This window comes from Passer domesticus, chromosome 3, assembly GCF_036417665.1.
Source record: "Passer domesticus isolate bPasDom1 chromosome 3, bPasDom1.hap1, whole genome shotgun sequence".
Lineage (NCBI taxonomy): Eukaryota > Metazoa > Chordata > Aves > Passeriformes > Passeridae > Passer > Passer domesticus.
In genome coordinates, this window is record NC_087476.1 from 91,194,924 (window position 1) to 91,214,512 (window position 19,589).

Consider the following 19,589-nt stretch of genomic DNA (forward strand, 5'->3'; position numbering starts at 1 on the left):
TATCAGTACATTTGCTTCCTTGTCCTGAAATAGAAGTCAGTGAAGTCTGCAATGCCATGGTGTGAATTTCAGGGACATATTACTAGATTTATACATCCTCACAGTATCAAAATGGCCTACTCTGATTTTGCCAGAGGTAGTTTGTAGCTCCCACACCTGCTTCAGTATCGATGCACATCCTAATTTTCCCTCTATCAGTTTCACAACCATTTTGCACAATGGGGAGAAAGTGAAGGATTACCACGATGGACAAACTCAAGCAGAGAAACACAGAAAAAGTTGCCCACTGTCACATTCAAGTCACTGATGAAGCAAGAAGTTAAAATGTCAGATGTAGAAATTCTAGCAGGTAAGTGGAAAATAGGAATAAACACTTCAGGGGCATTCAAAATGTCATGCAAACCTATCTGTGACAGTTTTGGTAAGAGAACATATAATCTAGGGGGAAAACTTCTTCCAAGACAATCAGAGCAAAAACAAAGTTTGTTCACAGCACTGCTGATCTGGAATCTAAACAGGCAAAGGCGATGCTGTCCTGCAGAAAGTCACACTTACCTGCCACACTCCTTGCAAGGAAAAATTGTTGTTGGGTCGGTCTCGCCGCTTGTTGTGCTGTGGGCAGGTGAGCTCTTGATGGAGCAGTATCCGCTCTGCGTACCAGATTTCTGCTTGGTGCCAGGAATGGTGCAGCGTGATTTCGTCACCTGGTTGGTACCTCCGTGAATGCGAGCGTGGCCATTCAGCGCTTGTCGGGAACTGAACACCTGGCAGGGAACGGGGTGGAGGGGAGGGGGAAAAAAAACCCCAAGAAATCACAAGGAAACCCTGGAACTGCAGAAAGTAGGGTGCCAAATGCGTATCACAACAGAACAAGTGTACATGTCAACATGCACCATCTACTCTCTCAAAGGGTGCTTGCTTTCAGCAATATCCCACTATAATCGAAGACAGTCACAATAAAACAAAGCAGTGAGCTATCCTATTATTAAAGTTGTGTAACCTAATTGGAGCTGTTGCCATATAGTATTTCTAAACGGTACATCATCTCAGAATTCAGTTTTCTGTACGGATCAAACTGCTTCTATTTTGTGGGGTGGGAATTAAAAGCAGTCAAAATCACAATTCACTAGTTTACACACACCACCACCACCCTCTCCCCTTTAAATATACCAAACGCACGTACAGCGCCACAGTTTGGCATTTCACAGATGAAGGAGGATGAAGACAGTGAAAGACCCTGAACAGCAGGTAGATCTATAGGTCCAACAAAAGAGATTGCTGGTGGATCAGGTGACTTCTGCATTTCCCTTTCTTCCTTTCTGTCTTCTTCAATCTCCTCATCTTCCTCTAACACTTCCTCTTCTCCACTTGTCTAAAACAGACAGCACATTTAAGGAACACTAGAAATATGGACAGCACTGCATAGTAGGACATACAGAGTTTTCTGGAACAGCACGCTGTTTAGTCAAGTGTGCTTTTCAGCATCACTGTGTCTTCCCATCCTGAATGAACTTCTGCTCTTACTGGAGCTACCACCCTTTAATGGATAAGCTATAGCCCATAAAGCTTCCCTGCAGTGCTCAAGACAGCCTCCACATGTATCATGGAGCTGTGGCTCCAAAGATCTGCAGATGCCAGGCACAGTGCTGTCCTCCTGCCATCAGAAAGGCCATGTACGCTCTACTTGTAGTCAAGTTACTTTAACAAAAACCCCAAAAAGACCAACTAAAAAACCCCAACCCACAAAGCAACACATCCCAAGTGGTATTTGTACTGGAATGTTAGAGCAGCCTTTAGGAGCAGACATGGGCACAAGCATAATTTACAGAGGTTTCCCTGGACTACAGTTAGATAATGCACTTTTATCTGGTTGCAGGCCAGCCAACAAATCTTGGGGTAGCTGAGGTCACAAAATATTCATACAGAACATAATTCAGAGTAATGGAATAATTTCTACTGGAAGATACATATGTCACCTAATTCAACCTCCTCCTCAAAAAAGGAGAAACAAAAATTATCAAGTGTTAAACTTTCTCATCTTCCTTTAGACTTACCAAGCATTCATCTCTTCTTTTCTCTAAGCGCGTTCTGTGTTTCCGTCCCAAACGCAAGATTTTCTTCCAGGTGTAGTAGTATTCCACACATTGTGCAACTGTCTTAGACTTAACCTGTAGTTAAGGAATTGCAGAAATAGTCCCATCTTAATTTTTTGCTTTCATTCAACACTATTTTAATTTATTCCAACAGGTAGGCTTTATTCCTCAAACATTCAAATGGAGAGAAAAAAAAAAAGGCAGTTTGACTACAACAGAAATACTCTTGTAGAATAATTATTTTTATATTTTTTTTCAGTCAAATTTGCATTGACTTTTTCAATTTCAGAGGACTTCTCTGGGATTCGATAAACTCCAGACAGAAAATTACTCAGAATGTACTCTTGTAGCTCAGTTGTACAGTACTACTGAGAAATCTAGGAATTAAGACTTGACTCACGTAAATCCACATATTTTTCAACATTTGAGCTAACAAGTAGGGTATTGTGCCCTGAGATTTATAACCTTGTCTTTTCTGCTTTGTGGAAGAACATGAAAAGTAAGCCCAAACATGTTTTCACTTTATTAACAGGTTTCAACCCTTTCTGGCACCAGGCTCAATGCCAGCAACTCTGGTACCTTGTAACAAACTGCCAGAGAACACCAAGACCACAACAGAAAACCATACTTGTCCCACACATAAAATGCCATGATTCAGATTCCCAATGTGAAAACTTTCAAATATAATAAGAAGAGGAACAACTTTTAATTATTTATAACTGTTTTTTACATGTCTCTAATGCACAGGTACAACCAATGAATGAATATACCACTCCTATCGGTGTTCTTGAAACCACTGCTGCCTCTATGCCTGCAATCAGCTGATCTGGCACTGGAGGGAAAATGAAGAGGAACAGCATAGAGCAAAAGGGAAAAAAACCCCACAGTAACTGACAGAACAGAAATAACCTTACCATCTTCTGTACAAAAATGAAATCTTTGCTGTAGGTGGACAATGCCTCTTTGAACAGTCTTCTTTCTTGATGTGTCCATTTGTCAGAGCCTTAAAGAGAATGTGAAATCATTATGAACGATAAAAACTCACCACCCTCTATGTTGTGGCCATATCAGAAACGAGAACCAGGAAGTCTCAAGCACCTGTGAATGATGCTGCTACCCAAATACAAGCATGGCTGTACTGACTCAGACCTGAAGTCCATCTAACCAGTATTTGGTCTCCAGCAGTGGTGACAGGCAGTTGCCTAGGAAACAGTAAGATCAGGGCAAGCAAATACAAATACCTCTCCTTAATTTTTCCTAACCTCTGACCATGTTGGGCACAGGGGATTTCCTGAGTCTGTTGCAATTTGCTTATTTAGTAATTACCCTTGTAAATGCTGAGCCACTCTTCCTTTCAACCAATTAAACATCTCATATCCAAAACATCCTTTGCCAAGGAGTTTCACAGATCAGTGGACCCTCTGCATGAACAGCCACCTCCCTTTCTTTGTTTCCTGGCTCCCAGTAGCTTCACTGGATGACCCTTCATTCTTCAAGTGGAGGAGAAAGTGAAACCAACCTTGACCATCATCTCTGTGCTATTCAGAATTGTGTGTCATTTCTGTCTCTCCCAAACCTTTGATGATTACTGCTATCCCACTCTGAAACTTTTCCAGTACTAAAACATTCCTATAAAGACAAGAGGACCAGAAAGCCACACAGAAGTCCACATAAAATCCAGGCTTTCACAGTGGCATCACCATGTTTTCTATCCTCTTAATGCTTGACTATTTTTTTCGCTGTTGTAAAATACAGTTGATACTTCCTTAGAACTAACATTACAATCCCAAACTTTTATTCTAATTGAGAAGTACCACAAAAGAACTCACGCTTTCTGTGTAAGGACTGCATTGTTTATTCCCATGTATGCCACTTTACATTTGATGACACAGAAGTTCATACATCCTTTTGTAAGATCCTTTTGCAAGATCCTTTTGCAGTTCTTCACTTGAATGGTTCAGGATAAGACATTTAAATCCTCTGTGGCAGAGGTCACAAGTAGGTAGACACTGTAGCAATGTGCAATATGCACAAAGTGTTTTTTATCATTTAATGGAAGCTATATATAAAACTTCTGAATATTGTTATTCTGTGTTTGGTCCCCTGGCTTAACTGCCCATGAAAATGTGAAATCAACATTTAAATTGAACTGAATTTATGTTTTCTCAATATTAGGCAAACAGAAGGAACACAGGATTGCTCTGCTGCGTCAAAGCAATGTTCTGTTTGTTAGGAGTGGGCAGCATTACATACATTAAAGGAAGGATATGCAAGAAGTCATGAAGTGGATGCCTTTGAAATGACTTACACTACGAGAAGATTCTACTTCAGTCTGAGAATTTCTGAAACATCTAAAACTTTTATGAAAAGAAATCCCTAATATTCCTGTCAATGTCACTACTCTCCATAGAAATACTTGCCTCTGCACTGATTTAAATTAACTTGGGTCTTGGCACCAGACATGGTATTGAACTCTACAAGTTATTTTTGTCTTAAAAAATAGCAATATTATTAACCACAAATTTTTTGTTTTTTCAGCATCAGCTCCCAGGCTTACAAGCTCATAGCAGGTATCTCACCACTCCTTTACATGATGAAAACTACAGAATTAACTTTTCTGCAACCTGTTTTCTGTAGGCTCTTCCAGTACTGGATATAAGCATGCATTAGTTATTTCCACAGAGATTTACACTTAAAGCTCTCTTAAGCATCAGAGAAAGGCACTGGCTTCAAGCCATGAGTTTTACTTATTCTGTTATCACCCAGAGATCTTTCTGCTGACACACTACCTTTCCATCTTTTCCCACCCTGAACCAGCATCATTCCCTTCTTACACAAGCTGTCAGTCATGAGCCCTTCCTTTGTGCAGGGGTAAATGCACTCATTCAGTCCAGGAGGCTACTCTATTATATCAAAATATAACTTTAAAAAGCATGACAACATGGGAGAGATTTTCTTTTTTTCTAGTCGTTCTGCTCTCTTGCTTCTACCCCACCCTCTGAAAAAGACAACACAACAAAAATAATAACATAGAATCACTTCCATGAACTAATTTTGTTGTACACCTATGGAATATTTGGGCCTTGCATACTTTCCCCAATAGCTGTGGTATTAGCAGAGACCCTTATAAGATTATGCGGGTTAATTGGAAGTAACCTAATTAATAGAATAAATCCTGTGTAGGAAAAGAAACAGAAGAAAAGCTGTTTTTAACTCTGGTTGCTGGGAAACCACTTTTGCTCTTGTTAGCTTGAGGGAGATATAGAGAACGTGCATAGAGAGAGATCTGCAATGCAGCAAAAAGAATTTGGGGCTTTAGAATACAGTTCAAATTTTAAAGCTGGTCTTTATGTTTAGGTATTTATTCTGCATTTTGTTTTGCCTGCCATACTGACATTAAACTGACATATTTAACTGACATTAAATATCTTCTACTCATTTGTGTGCTTTGGGCCCAACTTGTGGGTTTCAAGGGGGCTACATGTACACCCAGGGAGCCCCATGGACAGGTAGTTGATATCCAACAACATGCTGGGTCTGACCCACAACCCTGTCACAGCACATACAAGAAGATTCCAGACTGACTGAAGTGCCCGATGTCAGAGACCATCTCTCCTGCAGTTCTCACTGCAGAACTTCAGCCCTGAGAAACTCCACTGTTCAAAGGAGAACAATTCAAGTGCTTGCAACAGTGGCCCTCTTGTATCAGGTATGTGATCCCTCTCTCTTCCTAAAACACCACCCTGACAGATGGCAAAGTGTTAGGACAGAGATGAGGGTGTTCTTCCAAGGAGCTCTGGGTCAGCATGTCCAGCTCTCCTGGCACACACCAGAAAATCCTCAAGTTTTACAAGTGGCTTCCTTCACAAGCCAACAAGTTTCAAAGGTGGGCTATTTGCCTGTACCCTCATTCAAAAGCAATGCTAAGGATGAGTTTGGGTATCTGTTGTTTGTGGTATTCTAACGAGCTAATTCTCATGAGTAAGTGGCATGCTTTGTTTCAATGTATTACACCTCTAAATGTGGTAAGACTGAGAGCCACGATTTCTGAGTATGGAGCAGAAAACATGAAGTTACCCTAAACTGATGCCACTTGAAATCATATTAATGCTATTCATGGACTAGATTGTGAAAAATTCTCATATGCTTTGAGTGGCTGATTATCAATCAGAAAGAAACTTTTATTCAAGAGCTGCTGCACAGTGCTAGAACAATGCTGTCAACGTAAGTTGCAATCACATGTTGCATGAAAAAGCATTAGAAAGTAGTGCTTTGTCTTGTTATTTTATGGCACTTAGATCCAGACTGGTGTGATTTTCATGCTGTGATAAGCACAATCAAACTTTCTTTCCTGCTTAAGAAACAGGGATTCAAAGGTGTCCACAGGTCTCAGTGCTAGTTACCAAGGATTAGCTTCATCTCATGTGAACGATCAAACAAAACAGTCTCTTGGCTCCTCCCTGAATCCCAATGAATTCTTTTTGAAACTACTGTGAAGTTGCTATAGTAAAGACTGTTCTTCCTCTGCCACACAGGCAGAAATTTCTTATCTGCTCTGCGAATTAGATTGTTTACTGATGAGGAGGCTGTGGGATATCTCCTCATCTTCCTGCTCTCATGCCCTTGAACTGACCCACACAGATTTGGTGTCATCTCTTCAGGCAAGAGACCCTGATCAAAGTTCCTGGCTGATGGCTGATGTCCTCTTTCCCCAGCCATTTCCATGTCCACCCTCTGGACTGCAGCACAGCTGCTATCACAGACACCAAGAACCTCCCTCAGACAAAACTGAAAACCTGACATTCACATCTATTCACTGTCATTATCAGCTACTATCAAACACGTTTCTGTTCTTGTTCTCAGGCCAAGGGGTTAAGGAGTTGCTTTACAAAGACTTCTTTTTACTTGGAAGTCTTTCCAGTGGGCTGCTACAGCCAGGAAGTAGAGTGCCTCTATACTTCCCTTGCACAGTGACTGTAACTGAACTGAGTACATGACCTTGGACACTGTGACTGACTGACCACCAGAAGCCTCTTGGCTTGTTTTCTATTGAGCCTGAACTGGAGATGAACTTCTAAATGTCTTATGTAAAACTCTATTCTGTGTCTCAGCAGTTGTTAGCCACTACAAAGCATTAAACAATAGCATGGGGGGCTGCAGAGGTCAGACATTTGCCATCTCTGCTCAGGTGACACAACTGAAGACCAAAGGCTTAACACCACATTTGTATTTCACACCAACCCAGACTAGATCCCCACACAGATGCTCCATAAGCAGCACTAAGATCCTAGTGAGAGTTACAGCACTGCCTCTTTGGAAGAATGCTCATGATTATAATATTTATTGTGCACCATCACCTCAGAAGAAGCAGGAAGGATGGTGGATTGCTTATGTACCAGAAAATTAAGACACTAGTGACACTAAATTATAAATTACACATAGCAGCAGTTTTAAAAGGAGATGAAATTGTTAAATTTCAGTTTAAAAGAGAAAAAGAATCAGCCAAGGTGGTTTTAAATCTGTAGAATCCTACACAGAAACATGGATGCAAAACTTCTGTACATTGTCAGTCGTGTATAAAACTGCTAAACTTGCAGCAAATGGCTCTGGGAGTACCCTTGGCAGTGTCCACATCATCTCTATTAAATGCTGCCATCCCTGCAGCAGACAGCAGAGAGTGCAACATGATCCCATGCTCCAGCCTGGGATGCCAGGCTTGGACTGTGGAACAGATAGAACCATCACAAGGAAACCTACCGGCATAGTGGTAATTTGACAAAGGATGACACTTCAACCTCACTGGCTTTCTCAACAGCAGCTTTTCAAGAGCAACCTAAATGAAAAAGCAGGAAAAAACAGAATTAGGGAAAGCAATCAGCTGTGGCATAAAACTGCATTTGGAAGACTATTTGGTATGAGGATGTGAATTAATATTCTCTCTTTTCTGTCATATAAAATCACATCAAATTACTTCAAGGCCCATTAACACTGTACCTCAAAGAAGAGCACCTAATGTGCACCTGTCCTGCCTTAATGAGCACAAATGTGACTATTACTTAGCAACTTCCAACTCTTTCCCTCCCTTCTGCTTGCCACAAACAAATACATTTTTAGTGTTTGACTTGATAGTGTTAATTAATACTAATATTTAATGGTTGGTTTGACAGCATGAATATTTATAGCATAAAATATTTTAGAATATCTGTGTAAGTCAACATCTGTGAAGAATGACTGCAAATATAGCTAATCATCCTTCAGATCAAGAAAACAGAGGACTTATGGATCCCTAAAATTTTTTCCCCTGAAAACGCATACTCTCTGTAAAGCAAATTCCACATTCTGACATTCTCAGACCTCTCAGATACAGCTGACAGAGCCTAAGGAAACTGGGACACAAGCTAAAACCCACTGTATTAGCCAATCCAGTGAGACTCATTCCAGCCCCATGTTCTGTTGCATTTGGTTTTATATTGGCTTTCCAGGAAGTGGTGCAAGGGGCCTTGCCTTTTCCTAACACTGGCTAAAATGGATGTTTTGCCTTAGTTAATAACATTCCCATCACTAAACTAATGCAAATATTTGAAATGCATTATTTATATAAGAACTGTGTTCAATTACCTCACAGTTCTGAACAAATAAGTAGATGTGATTGCTGCTCCAAAAAAAGGTTTTTATTATAAGGGCTAGAGGAGGACTAAGCTCTCTGTGACCAAATATAAAGCCTGTGAAATATCAGGGCTGGAGCAAGCACTGGGAGACATTCAAAGCCCCAAGGCTATAAACTAAGTAATCTTATCTATATGAAATATACAGTAAGCCTTCAGAGAGGCACTGCTTTGAAATTTAAATTTATTAGAGAATAAAGGGAAAAGTCATTCCCCAAAAATGTTACAGGATGTTTAAAGCATCATTTCAAATCAATCAGAAATCTTTTTTATATAACCATATCTAAATCCATTTAATAAAGCATGCTAATTTATCTGCAGAAGAGGATCATATCTCCCCTTTCAGCTTTTTATCTTACCATAATATCTCCTTTTGCTTCAAAGAGAGAGTGCAAAGCGTATTCTGAGTTAGTTCCTCCACCAGGTAACACACTGGAACAGCTCATATTTAAAAGGTCTTCCACTGTCAGAAACAAGTCAACATTTTACTGCTAATACAGTAGCCTGTCAGTCAAACATCTGGAGCCAAGGATTCTGTAATGCCCTGAAAGACTACACAGTTCAGGGCAGCAGATTCTTTCACACTTTTCTCCTCAACATCTCATCTACTTGTTTTAGGATCACTGAGGAGAGGATGCAATGGAGCCCATCCTTGGGATGGGACAGGCTACTCCATAGCCAGAGATCTGCCTGTGAGGCAATGACTTGCACACACCAGCGACATTGCTGTGCCAAGAAGGCTCCAGCCAAGATGGAGAAACAGAATGAACCATGTTAGAAGCAGGAAAAAAATCTGCTCAGGACTGGTAAAACCCACCAAGCCTGCCAAATTTCCTTTCAACTACTGTCACAAGACAGGCCCAGGATGCATCAGCTGCCTCTCAGCTGCCTTTACCAGGCAGTTTAGTAGCCAACTTCCCAGCAATGAACTTTCCCCCTTGGCTGCCAGAAAACCGATCATCCAGACTTCCCTTTAAATGCCACCATATAATGCTGCTGCTCTGAACCTATACCATGTAGTTCCAGTCTCTTGCTCTGCACTCTCAGCAATTAATATTCTCTTGAACGTTTTGTTCAGTACAGACACCAGAAATCAATGCGTATTTCTTCAACAGGCACAGGCTGACGTAGGAACTTCTAAAATGGCAAGTCATTATACCTCTTTGTTGGAAGACTTTGTTCTCCAGTTCTGGCCATGGTTTCCAAACCAAAGTAGCCTTGTGCACGTCTTTCTCCATTAGCAATCTGTCCTGCAGCTCAGGAATGTCAGCCTGGAACCTGGACCCAATATTGATTCGCCTATAAAGAAGAACAAATAAATAAGTATTCAACTACATGATGTGTGGAAAATACAGAAGTCAGATTAGCGTTCACTTTATTTCCAACAAAACTTTTATTGCACTGAAGTGGCAGGAAATTGTGTCAGATTGCTTTACGCAATGCTTTACTCCCAGTGGGATAAGTATTTTGAATACTAGAGAGAACTGATCTCTTGGGGAAAAACAAAAATTTCAATATGCAGTTTAAGCCATACTGAGACATCATACCTTAGGGACAACCCAAGCTAATTTACATGCATGACTAGCAAAGAGGCTAGACATCAGAAACAGCAAATTTCTGTTCCACAGAGAATGGTAGTCTTCAGCAGAGAGCAGAAAGAGCCATTACTGCTGAGGGACAACTCTGTTTGCACTCTGCCATGGGGAACCTACCAGCTAACACCACCATGCCAAAGTTCCACTCTTATAATACATATATATATATATATCTACAAAAGCAAGAGTACTGTATTGACACATTTTCCTCACAGCACTCTTCCCAGCCATCACTAACTTTGAGCCACGACACCTAAATTTTCCACAGTCACTTTGCTCCAAATGTCCTTAGCCACCATCCACATTAAATGCATCCAGCCCAACATGATTTCAGGCAGTTGAATACTTCCTGCCTGGTTCCAAACACTTCAGGCCACGGGCTCTAGGTTGCAGCTGATCTATAAAAGCAGTGACAAAAAATAGTTTTTCTTACGGTTCTACAGTCTGTTCTCCAGGCCCAGGCGTCACCGGAATGACACTTCCATCAATACTATCTGAAACAGAGATTGGAATTTGAGTATCACTGTTTTGCTGCTGGTGACCCTCCCAGGCTGCACTGCCACCTCCCTACTAACACCAAAATTACTCCAGTCTATGATGCAAAAATGACCCTTTATCAATATTTAGAAACAGTCTAAATTTTTACAGGTAATAGAAATGTCTGAACTTGCAGAGGTTTCTACTGCCCTGAGTGATTATACACCTTTTCTTGTGAAGTACTGAACAACAAATACTTAACATGAACCCTATGTCTCAAACTAGGTCTCTTTCTTCCACTTCAGAAGGCTGAGATGTAATGAGAGGCAAGGTGGTCCTTTCTTGAGGCAGACCACAAGGAATGATCACAGCCTTACTGGCAGATTAGGCTCCTCTATTCCCTTTATGCCTTAACTTTGCAAAATCCAAGGCAAAACTGCCACTAAAATGGACTTTTCCTGTGAAGTAGCAGAACTGGCCATGCGTGTGGGCACACACAAAACCCATCAATGTGGTGACACAAGAAGAGAGTGGTCTCTGCTTTGCACTGCTGCGCTGTGAATGCAATACTTACTAGATCGACACAGGAGCACACGTGGAGTGGGTGTCAGTGGAGTAAGTGGCAGCTGAGCATGTGATGTGGGGTGAGAAGTGAGAACACTGCTGAAGAGACCGGAGCCTTGCCGGACGGGACTGAGCATCGGCGGCGGAGTGTAGGGGGGCAGCTCGTGTGTCCGGTCCAGCAGGTGATCCCCCAGAACACGGGGAGAGCGAAGCTGGCTCTGGTACAGAGTGGCACCCGAGTGGGACATGCTGAGGTTGAAGGAAGGAGGAGGTATGAAGAGAGGTTCGGGTCTGTGCCGATATTTCTTCTTGTCCTGCAACGGTTTGAAGCTTTCTTCTGATTTTACAGCACTTGGATGAGGTTTTTTGCTAGTTTCCTAAATGAAAACACAGAGAATCTTATAATTCAGAACGCTTAAATGTGGTTTGCACACAATCCTCTACAGCTTTGGGCAATGGCCACAGAAAAGCTGTTACCACCAGGCAGTTACTCAGGTACCACTATAATAACCCTGGGCAGCACAGTACCAGGCATTACACCGAAACTTCAAGAGAGTGAGAAAAACCAGGACAAATTACCCTTCAACTACAGCAGCAAGCGCTCTGGGTCAAGGTAGGGCTGACCCACAGAGGCAGACATGGATGGAGAGGCTGCTGCCAACTGATGAAAATGCAGGGAACTCCTCTCCCAGACCACGAGTCTACCACACCCTTCTTCATCGCTACCCAGACACTCTGAGCACTTCTATTTGCACTGAACATGCACACAGGCTGGTGGGAGATACTTCACTACCCAGGCAGTTTACTAGAAACTTTATATGAAAGGTTTTCTAATGCATTTATTTAGTGAGACCAGGAAGAACACATGAGCTCAGTGAAATTACTGCAGTACTCAGCAGCAGGAAAGGAAGAAAAATGTAATAAATTCAAATTCTTTGCCTCTTATCACTGCATTCCCATCAGCTTGATTACAGTCCAGCTGCAACAAATCTTGAACTTAACTCTCTCCTTGTTCCTTAGAGAAAAAAGGGTAGTAGATGACCACTTGGGAAATTCACATACTGTTAACATGCCCAGATGTCTAGAATTTGAATGTTAAAAATAATTTAATAACAAATCCCTAGAGTATACAGAAGCAGAAGACACAGAATTTATGCAAACCTGGAATCTGGATTTCTTGGGGGAGTGGGGATACGGTAGGAAGAAATAGGATCTCAGGTTGTGCTTTAAGAACACACAGAAGTTGGTAGATGAACACAGAATTATTAAATGTACTGCTTTTAGGTAGTTAAGCTGTAAGTCATCTTTAGAATAAATGTGGGAAGCAGTAGAAAATTCTGACAGCATTACTGCAGAATGTCTGCATCATCTGGTAAATTATAATACTACGTAAAGCAAATTACTACAATGTATGTTTAGACAACATACATCTTTATACCATGGGTGGTTCTTGAGAATCACATTCACCCAATAAAAATCATGTTAAATGAGCATTAGCACTGTCACCCTTTATCCCTTATGTTAATAAGTTCCAGCTTGAGGAAATGTTTTTGATTACAGAGGTCCTGTCCTCTTTGTTAGATCATGGCTGCATCCTCTCCAACAGCTGTTGACATTTTTTTCTCTGTAAAAAAAATTAACTTTGGAAGCGTTTTGCTTCTGCAGGGAAGAAAATGCAGCTTTGCAGAGGATTTTTTTGATAATGGACATTCGGAATAGTGAAAGTTACCTGTAATGACAGATAAAGTCTATCAAGATGGTGAACATTTAGTGTTCATAAGGAATAAAGGGGGAAAAGCCCTAAACTCAAGGGAAAAAATCCAAACAACCCAAAACATAAAAATGAGATCTGGAAGGCCAGATCCATGTCTTTGATTAAGGGCTTATTTTGTTCTGCTCTCCAAGTGTGAAAGAGCTGGTACTCCTTTCTCACAAGTGTAAAGCAAACCAGTGCAACATTTTAGAAATCCTAAACACCTCCATCTCCTACTGCTTCACCTAGAGCCAACACTGCTTTCAGAAAAGGTCACATTGAGCAGTAAAGGAGATAGTGGTGTCCATGAGCTCTCAGTGCACTACCACCCCTGGGAACCACCCTACTTTTCTGAAGTTCTAGTGACTGATTCCCATTATCCAAGACAGAATGCATACTTTTGGGCCCTGCTGCTGCACCTTGACAGATCCACTCTGGACAGATCCTGATGGATGCCACTTGACTGCTAGCCTCAGCTCACCATCCTGTAGCCTTGCAGGATGTTTAGTTCCTTTTCACTGTTTCCTTTCACTGACTCCTTGAGTTTTGTGTGAGCTTTCTGGACAGCTCAAAGCACAGTATAAATAAATGCAACATAGCTTCAGTTCTTTGGTATTAAAAAAAAAATCCCTCTCCAATGGCACAATCTCTTTACAGAAGAGGAAGAAACTGTGGATCTTTTGGTCTTTTAATGTTTCCAATGCTACTGCTTATACAAAGGATAGGGTCCAGAGAGGGAACTGTGTGAGTTTGGTTTGCTTGGGCAATAACAAAGATCACAAGCATAATTTTGAGGGAATGAATGTGCATTTTGCCAAACACTGGCAGATTTAATCACAGTCACTTTATACACGTTGCAGAAATACACAAGTCCAAGCCACCTACACTGGTGTCTCTAGAGAAGATCTCCCACTCAGAACTTGAGGATTCAAAAAAGACTGTCCCTATTCTTTAGCAGAACTAGAAATAGAAATGAAGAATTCTACTGCCGAGTTACTAAATATTGCGAAATGACAGCTTTCACAGTAAAGTGGAAGTTTATATGTAAAACCTCTGTCTTAAAGGGAGAGAGGAAAGATTTTATATATACATGTATATATTATATATATTTAAAATTAGTGGATATGTCTGAATGAAGAGTCAGGAGTGAATATTGTAAGGAGTCACCCATGCTGGTATAATGCTGATTCCTCATTTGTCCATCAGCCTCACATGGAGAAGGAAAATCAAAAATATCATAAGGATATTTCTCTGCATTGTACAGATAATACCATACATTACTTATATACTCCCCAGTAATCCCTTATCATGGCGTAGTCTGCCAAAATGGATTTGAAGGAATGAGCAGAATCCATTTCTACACCGGAACACGAAATAAATATTGCTTGCTCCAGGACTCCTTCAGGAAAATAATAATGAGTATTCTCACATCTCATTCAAGCGCTCATCAATTCTTCGTGCTGCCTGACCATTTCAGTTTTATAAGCAAAATGTAAGCACTAAGCAGAGCTATTTTTCCTGTATCAGAAATCCCAGTGATTAACCCTTAGAGCTGATGCATGCAGGGAGAAAGGGAAAAATTACTTCACTGCAGAACTCCGAGTTTCATATTGCTTAGAGCACACACTCTAAGCACTGCACTCTCTGTGGCTGAAATGAGAAGCACATAGATCTGACTTCAGAAAACAGGAAGAAATAAAACTGCCGATTTTAAGCAATAACGTAACAATGAAGCGGCCTGAAAAGGAAAAAACAAAACCAGTAAAAAGATAGTAAATCCCTTTGTTCTAGTGGGATGAAAGAATATCACATTCCAATTTCAAATTATTTGTTTTCAGCTGAGATCTTGATTCCTCAAGCAAAGGAAAATTAATATTTTCAGATGATTGAAGAAGAAATGCTCTGTTGCTACAGGACTTTTTCATTTATTGGGAATCATAAAGATTCCAGAAAATACTCTAAAATACAGATGCTTTAGAAAGCAGCAACACTACAAGCAAAGGGATTTAACAAGCACAGGACAGTTAGTGGCAAGAAACACAGCACTCACAGAGGATGAGCAGGGGTTGGCCACTTTTGGACTGCACGGTGGAGAGTAAGTCATCTTCACGAGAACGGGCATCTCGTCATCTGACACAGAGTTGGCAGGCTTGTCTGTGACTGTGGCAGTGCTGGCAGAGGGCTGTGTGCTGGGCTCAGGTGACAGAAGCTTTACAGGGACAGACACTGGCATGACGATGGGCGCGAGGCCATCCACCTCTTTAGACAGTGGCTGCTGTGGTGGTTTCTCTCCTTCATCCTGCACAGACAATTAAAGGCTTTCAGCCCAGTGAGGGAGCGCTGCTTCTGGACCGATGCACCACGCAACGCGTGCACCGTGGCTGAAAAGAAGTGGCCAGGGTTACAAAACACACAACAGTGTTCCTTCTCGGGGCTTCCTTTGCCTCAGATGAAGTTGGTGGCTTACTTGTGCCTCCTAGGTAGGATTCAGTCTTGGTGACAAATAATCACCTGAAGCATCTTTGCAATGTAACTTGCAGGAGGGGAGACAAACATGTCTCTTTTTATCACTACAAACACAGAATTCTCCATCACCCAACTAAAAACAAAAGCACAAACTCTGGAACTCTGGTAGCTTTTTGCCCTCCTATGGTATTGCCTGTTAGGACAGAATTTCTAAAATACCAGGATAAAGACTGACTGTCAGGGCAAGTTATTTTTATGCAGAACAACTCAAACACATTTTTGGTTTGGTATTTGTTGATACCTATTACAACTAAAACACTTTGGAAGAAAGCTGTCAAAGATTCAATAATTCTGCTCCTCCAGTTAAAGCCTGGGAAGGCTTCCAATAAATATTCCTTAGTCATCCAAGTAGTTCAAATGAAAATAGGGAAGACTTGATGTTCCTGGTATTTCTAATATAATAAACAAACATGAGGAGGAAAAAAATTAGACATTCCTGACATGACTTGGTAGGGTGTTCTGTAACGTGCGGAGAAACAGAGAAGGACAAACACTGATCTGTCCTCCACCACTGCCTCTGTCTTCAAAACAAGACTTCTGGCCTACAAACTAACAGAATTATGTGCATTTCTACTTCCATGGGGTATGACATAACAAAACAGTGCTGAGAAGAACAAGTTTTGACAGCAAAGCAAAGCATGGCAAAGCAAGCAAACATCAACACAAAAGGACTGTGCCAAATACTGAAGTCAAATGGACTGCTACCTGTTTGAAGTTAGGAGATGCTCTTACTCCTCCGTGTGACCTCATGTGACCATTTAGAGCAGGCAAACTCTTAAATTCCTTCAAGCATATTGAACACATTAGCTTGTTCTTCGCATCAGGTCTCTCAGGAAGTGTTTCTCTGTTCTGGCCACTATTTTTATTTTCATTTTTTAAAAGCATGGAACAGAAGAAAAAACATTAGTCTGGCATGTTCCCTTTGTTGCAGAGGGAGCTTTTCTAATCAAGGAAGTTAACAAAAGTTTACAGCTAGACGGTAATGGGTAATGAAGTCACAAGTAAGTACATGGTGACTGCTGTGGAATACATGGCCAATCACCTAGATCAGCTGCTCCCAAGATGGGGTAAAGGGAAGTTTTGAGAAGGATAGCTCATCAATACAAAAGATCTGAGACCCATGAGATCTACATGACAGACCTGCATCTCCCCATTTGTGACAGCAATTAACAAGTATTTGGACACAATGCCTCTAATTTGTGGTAGGCAACCACTCTGACAGACACCTTGGCCCTTCAGAGGTGCGACCTTAAGAAATAAACAGAAGATCTTTGCTGCCAAAGACAGAAATCCAGACCACACAGCATCCCTTTTCTTATAAATGCAACACTGGAGCTCCCTTGTTTTTGGTTGTTCTTTGGTTTCCTTCTTCTTCTTCTTTTTTTTTTTTTAATCTAAAGAAAGTATTTATTTGAGTCTATTGCTATGGGGGGGACGGTGCTGGAAATCATACAAACTTAAAATCAGAAAGCATAAAACTAAAGGTGTTTCTGGAAGAGAATCAATTATTACACATACAGACTGTATGCTTTTCCCTCTAAATACAGATCTCATCAAATTGCATTTCTCATCTTTTATTAGAAAGACAAAAAGAATCTTTTAAAAATACCTTTGTTCTGGGGACAGTGGCTGCAGTCTGCCATCTGACAGTTGTATCTGCTATCAAAACAGGAGAATGGAAAAGAGGGAAAAAAGCTGAGAAAATAATTCTTCAGGAAATACTGCGTAAATGAAAGTACTCACAGCATTAAGTCTGCATTTTACATACAATTCTACTACTATTAAAAAGCCTCTGAGTTGAGAGCCAGACATCAAATCTGCCCGTGAGCACTGCTAATTCAAGTTTGCTTCACTCACCTGCTGTTTGAAGCCTCTGCTCTGACCCAGAAGCACTGCTTTTGGAAACAGAGTTGACTAACTGCTCCTGAACAACAGCCTGCAGTGTTGAAAAATTAGCAGGCAGGCTTTGTTGTAACTGGGTCCCTCCTTCCCAGAAACCGAGGCAGAACTTCCCAAAGCTTCTCACAAGGAAAGCAGCAGCCTCGCAGCAACAGTTCTGTGCTGCAGCCAGCCTGGCCCAAAGCCAACCCTGAGCTGCAGACCGAAGTCTGGTCATGAAGTTTCCCAACAGTTCCCCATCCCAGAGATGCCCACAGCTCACATCCTAACCTTCTGTCTCTGCCGAAACCGCTTAGTTTCCATGTTTTGCTACTCTTCTGCAAACAAATTTGGCTGGTCATGGATCTAAAATAGTACCTACCTGAGGCCATGTGGTGCTGGGAGAGTCTTGCTGAGAGCTTTTGTTGTTCAGATGAACTCCCGGGGGTGGCAAAAGAGTCCGATGAGGGACAGCATTACCTACAGAATTAATCTCCTGCCGTGCGGGATCCTCAGCGGTATCTGGTGGAGTGAGGCCAATGTGGGAGTTCAGGGATGGCACTCTGCTCTCACTCAGGTACTGCTTCTGCTGATCTTGCTGCTGCTGCTGCAGTAAACTCTGAGGGTACAAGTGCCTGTACTGTTCGTGGGGATCCTGGAAGCAATACTGAGGCACTGCTCCCAGCTGGATAAGCTGCACAGGATGACTGGGATCCTGAGAGTACTGGTGTGGCTCATGCATAGTCTTTGGATCGGGTTCCCTGTGATACGGAGGGAGCGGCAATTGCATCTGCTGCTGCTGCTGCTGTAACTGCTGCATGACAGGCTGTGTTTGGTAATACTGAGTGATCTGCACTGGACACTGCCGCTGCTGCCGAGCCGGAGCCTGCTGCTGGATCTCCTGGAGCGAGAGCCGCTGGTGTCCCTGCTGGGGCTGAGCGTAGTACTGAGGCTGCTGCAAGTGCTGCATCTGTTGTGGTAGGAGCTGCTGGGACTGCATTTGCGGAACGTGCGCCTGGCCCTGCTGGAACGCAGAATGCATCTGCATCTGTGATAAGTGCTGCTGGTAGTCGTAGTACAACTGTTGGTGCTGCATGACTTGCATTTGTTGCTTTTGCTGTGTGCTTGCAAAATTCTGGTGCGTTTGCTGTGGCACTGGTTGGTATCTTTGTACGGTGGAAGCTACGGGTTGTTGCTCAACTGCCGGCTTCTGGGACAGCAGCTGCCTGAGCGCACTGTCACCGGAATTATCCACCATCGAAGGCTCGGTGTGCAGAACCTGAGCCATGTTGTTGACTTGAATTCTCAGATTTTGGTTAGCAAATACTTGTGTAAAGGAGTCCAATTTGTGCAGGACCCCACTGGTAATTTTTTGCGATCGGTTTTCACTGGGTTGCGGGTAAGAATATTGGTATCCGTCATGGGACTCCCCCTGCCCGAGGGGGCTCCACATTGCGCTTTGATTATTCAAACTGTTCCTCGCTGGGACATGGTTTCCTGAGCCAGAATGTGTCCAACTGGTTTGTCTAGATGTATCCATCGACCCAAGACTTTTTGAACCTACAGGCAAAGCTATACTGTCCCTTGAATCTTGGGGAAATGGAGGGGAGAGGGGGGACGCCTGGGGAGCATCCATAACAGATGTCCCATAGCTATGATTTAGAGATGGAAGGGAGTTCATTTGGTGTTGTTCGTAGTACAAGTTCTCATTGTTGTTGGCAGTATGATTAGTTTTGTACAATTGCTGGTCCCCCATTTTTGGTCACTTCTGTTCCAAACTTACAGGCACACAAACTATTGAAATCTCTATGAACCCTGAGATAGCTGAGTGAGGGGAAGGGAGGGGAGGGGAGAAGAAGCTAGAATTACTTATAATTCAGCATGTCCACGTGCATCACAAGGACTAAAATTTCCTCCAGTCTGTCAGTAATTCCAATCTCAGACTCGATGTTGTTTCACATCTTCAATGAATGGACCACAGCACAAATCCTACACAGATCAGTAAGTTTAGTGTGCCAAGCACCTGTAGAGTAAGAGA

At 42.0% G+C, this 19,589-nt stretch overlaps 1 protein-coding gene across 16 annotated transcripts in view; it reads right to left on the reverse strand.

The window, feature by feature from the left end:
• The window catches only part of TRERF1 (transcriptional regulating factor 1), a 100,986-nt gene that overhangs the window by 3,221 nt on the left and 78,176 nt on the right, over positions 1-19,589 (reverse strand). For 13 of the 16 annotated variants that reach the window (XM_064414342.1, XM_064414352.1, XM_064414349.1 and 10 more), the window contains 13 exons: positions 17,934-19,574; positions 17,283-17,332; positions 16,379-16,529; positions 15,198-15,446; positions 11,405-11,771; positions 10,787-10,847; positions 9,918-10,057; positions 9,118-9,221; positions 7,851-7,926; positions 3,008-3,096; positions 2,055-2,168; positions 1,184-1,372; positions 556-764 (listed from right to left, as the gene is read on the reverse strand). In XM_064414342.1, coding sequence (XP_064270412.1) covers positions 556-764; positions 1,184-1,372; positions 2,055-2,168; positions 3,008-3,096; positions 7,851-7,926; positions 9,118-9,221; positions 9,918-10,057; positions 10,787-10,847; positions 11,405-11,771; positions 15,198-15,446; positions 16,379-16,529; positions 17,283-17,332; positions 17,934-19,307 — 3,173 coding nt within the window. In that variant the 5' untranslated portion in view covers positions 19,308-19,574. The remainder of the gene's footprint in view (positions 1-555; positions 765-1,183; positions 1,373-2,054; positions 2,169-3,007; positions 3,097-7,850; positions 7,927-9,117; positions 9,222-9,917; positions 10,058-10,786; positions 10,848-11,404; positions 11,772-15,197; positions 15,447-16,378; positions 16,530-17,282; positions 17,333-17,933; positions 19,575-19,589) is intronic. The other 3 variants (XM_064414355.1, XM_064414357.1, XM_064414356.1) reach the window with 3 other exon arrangements.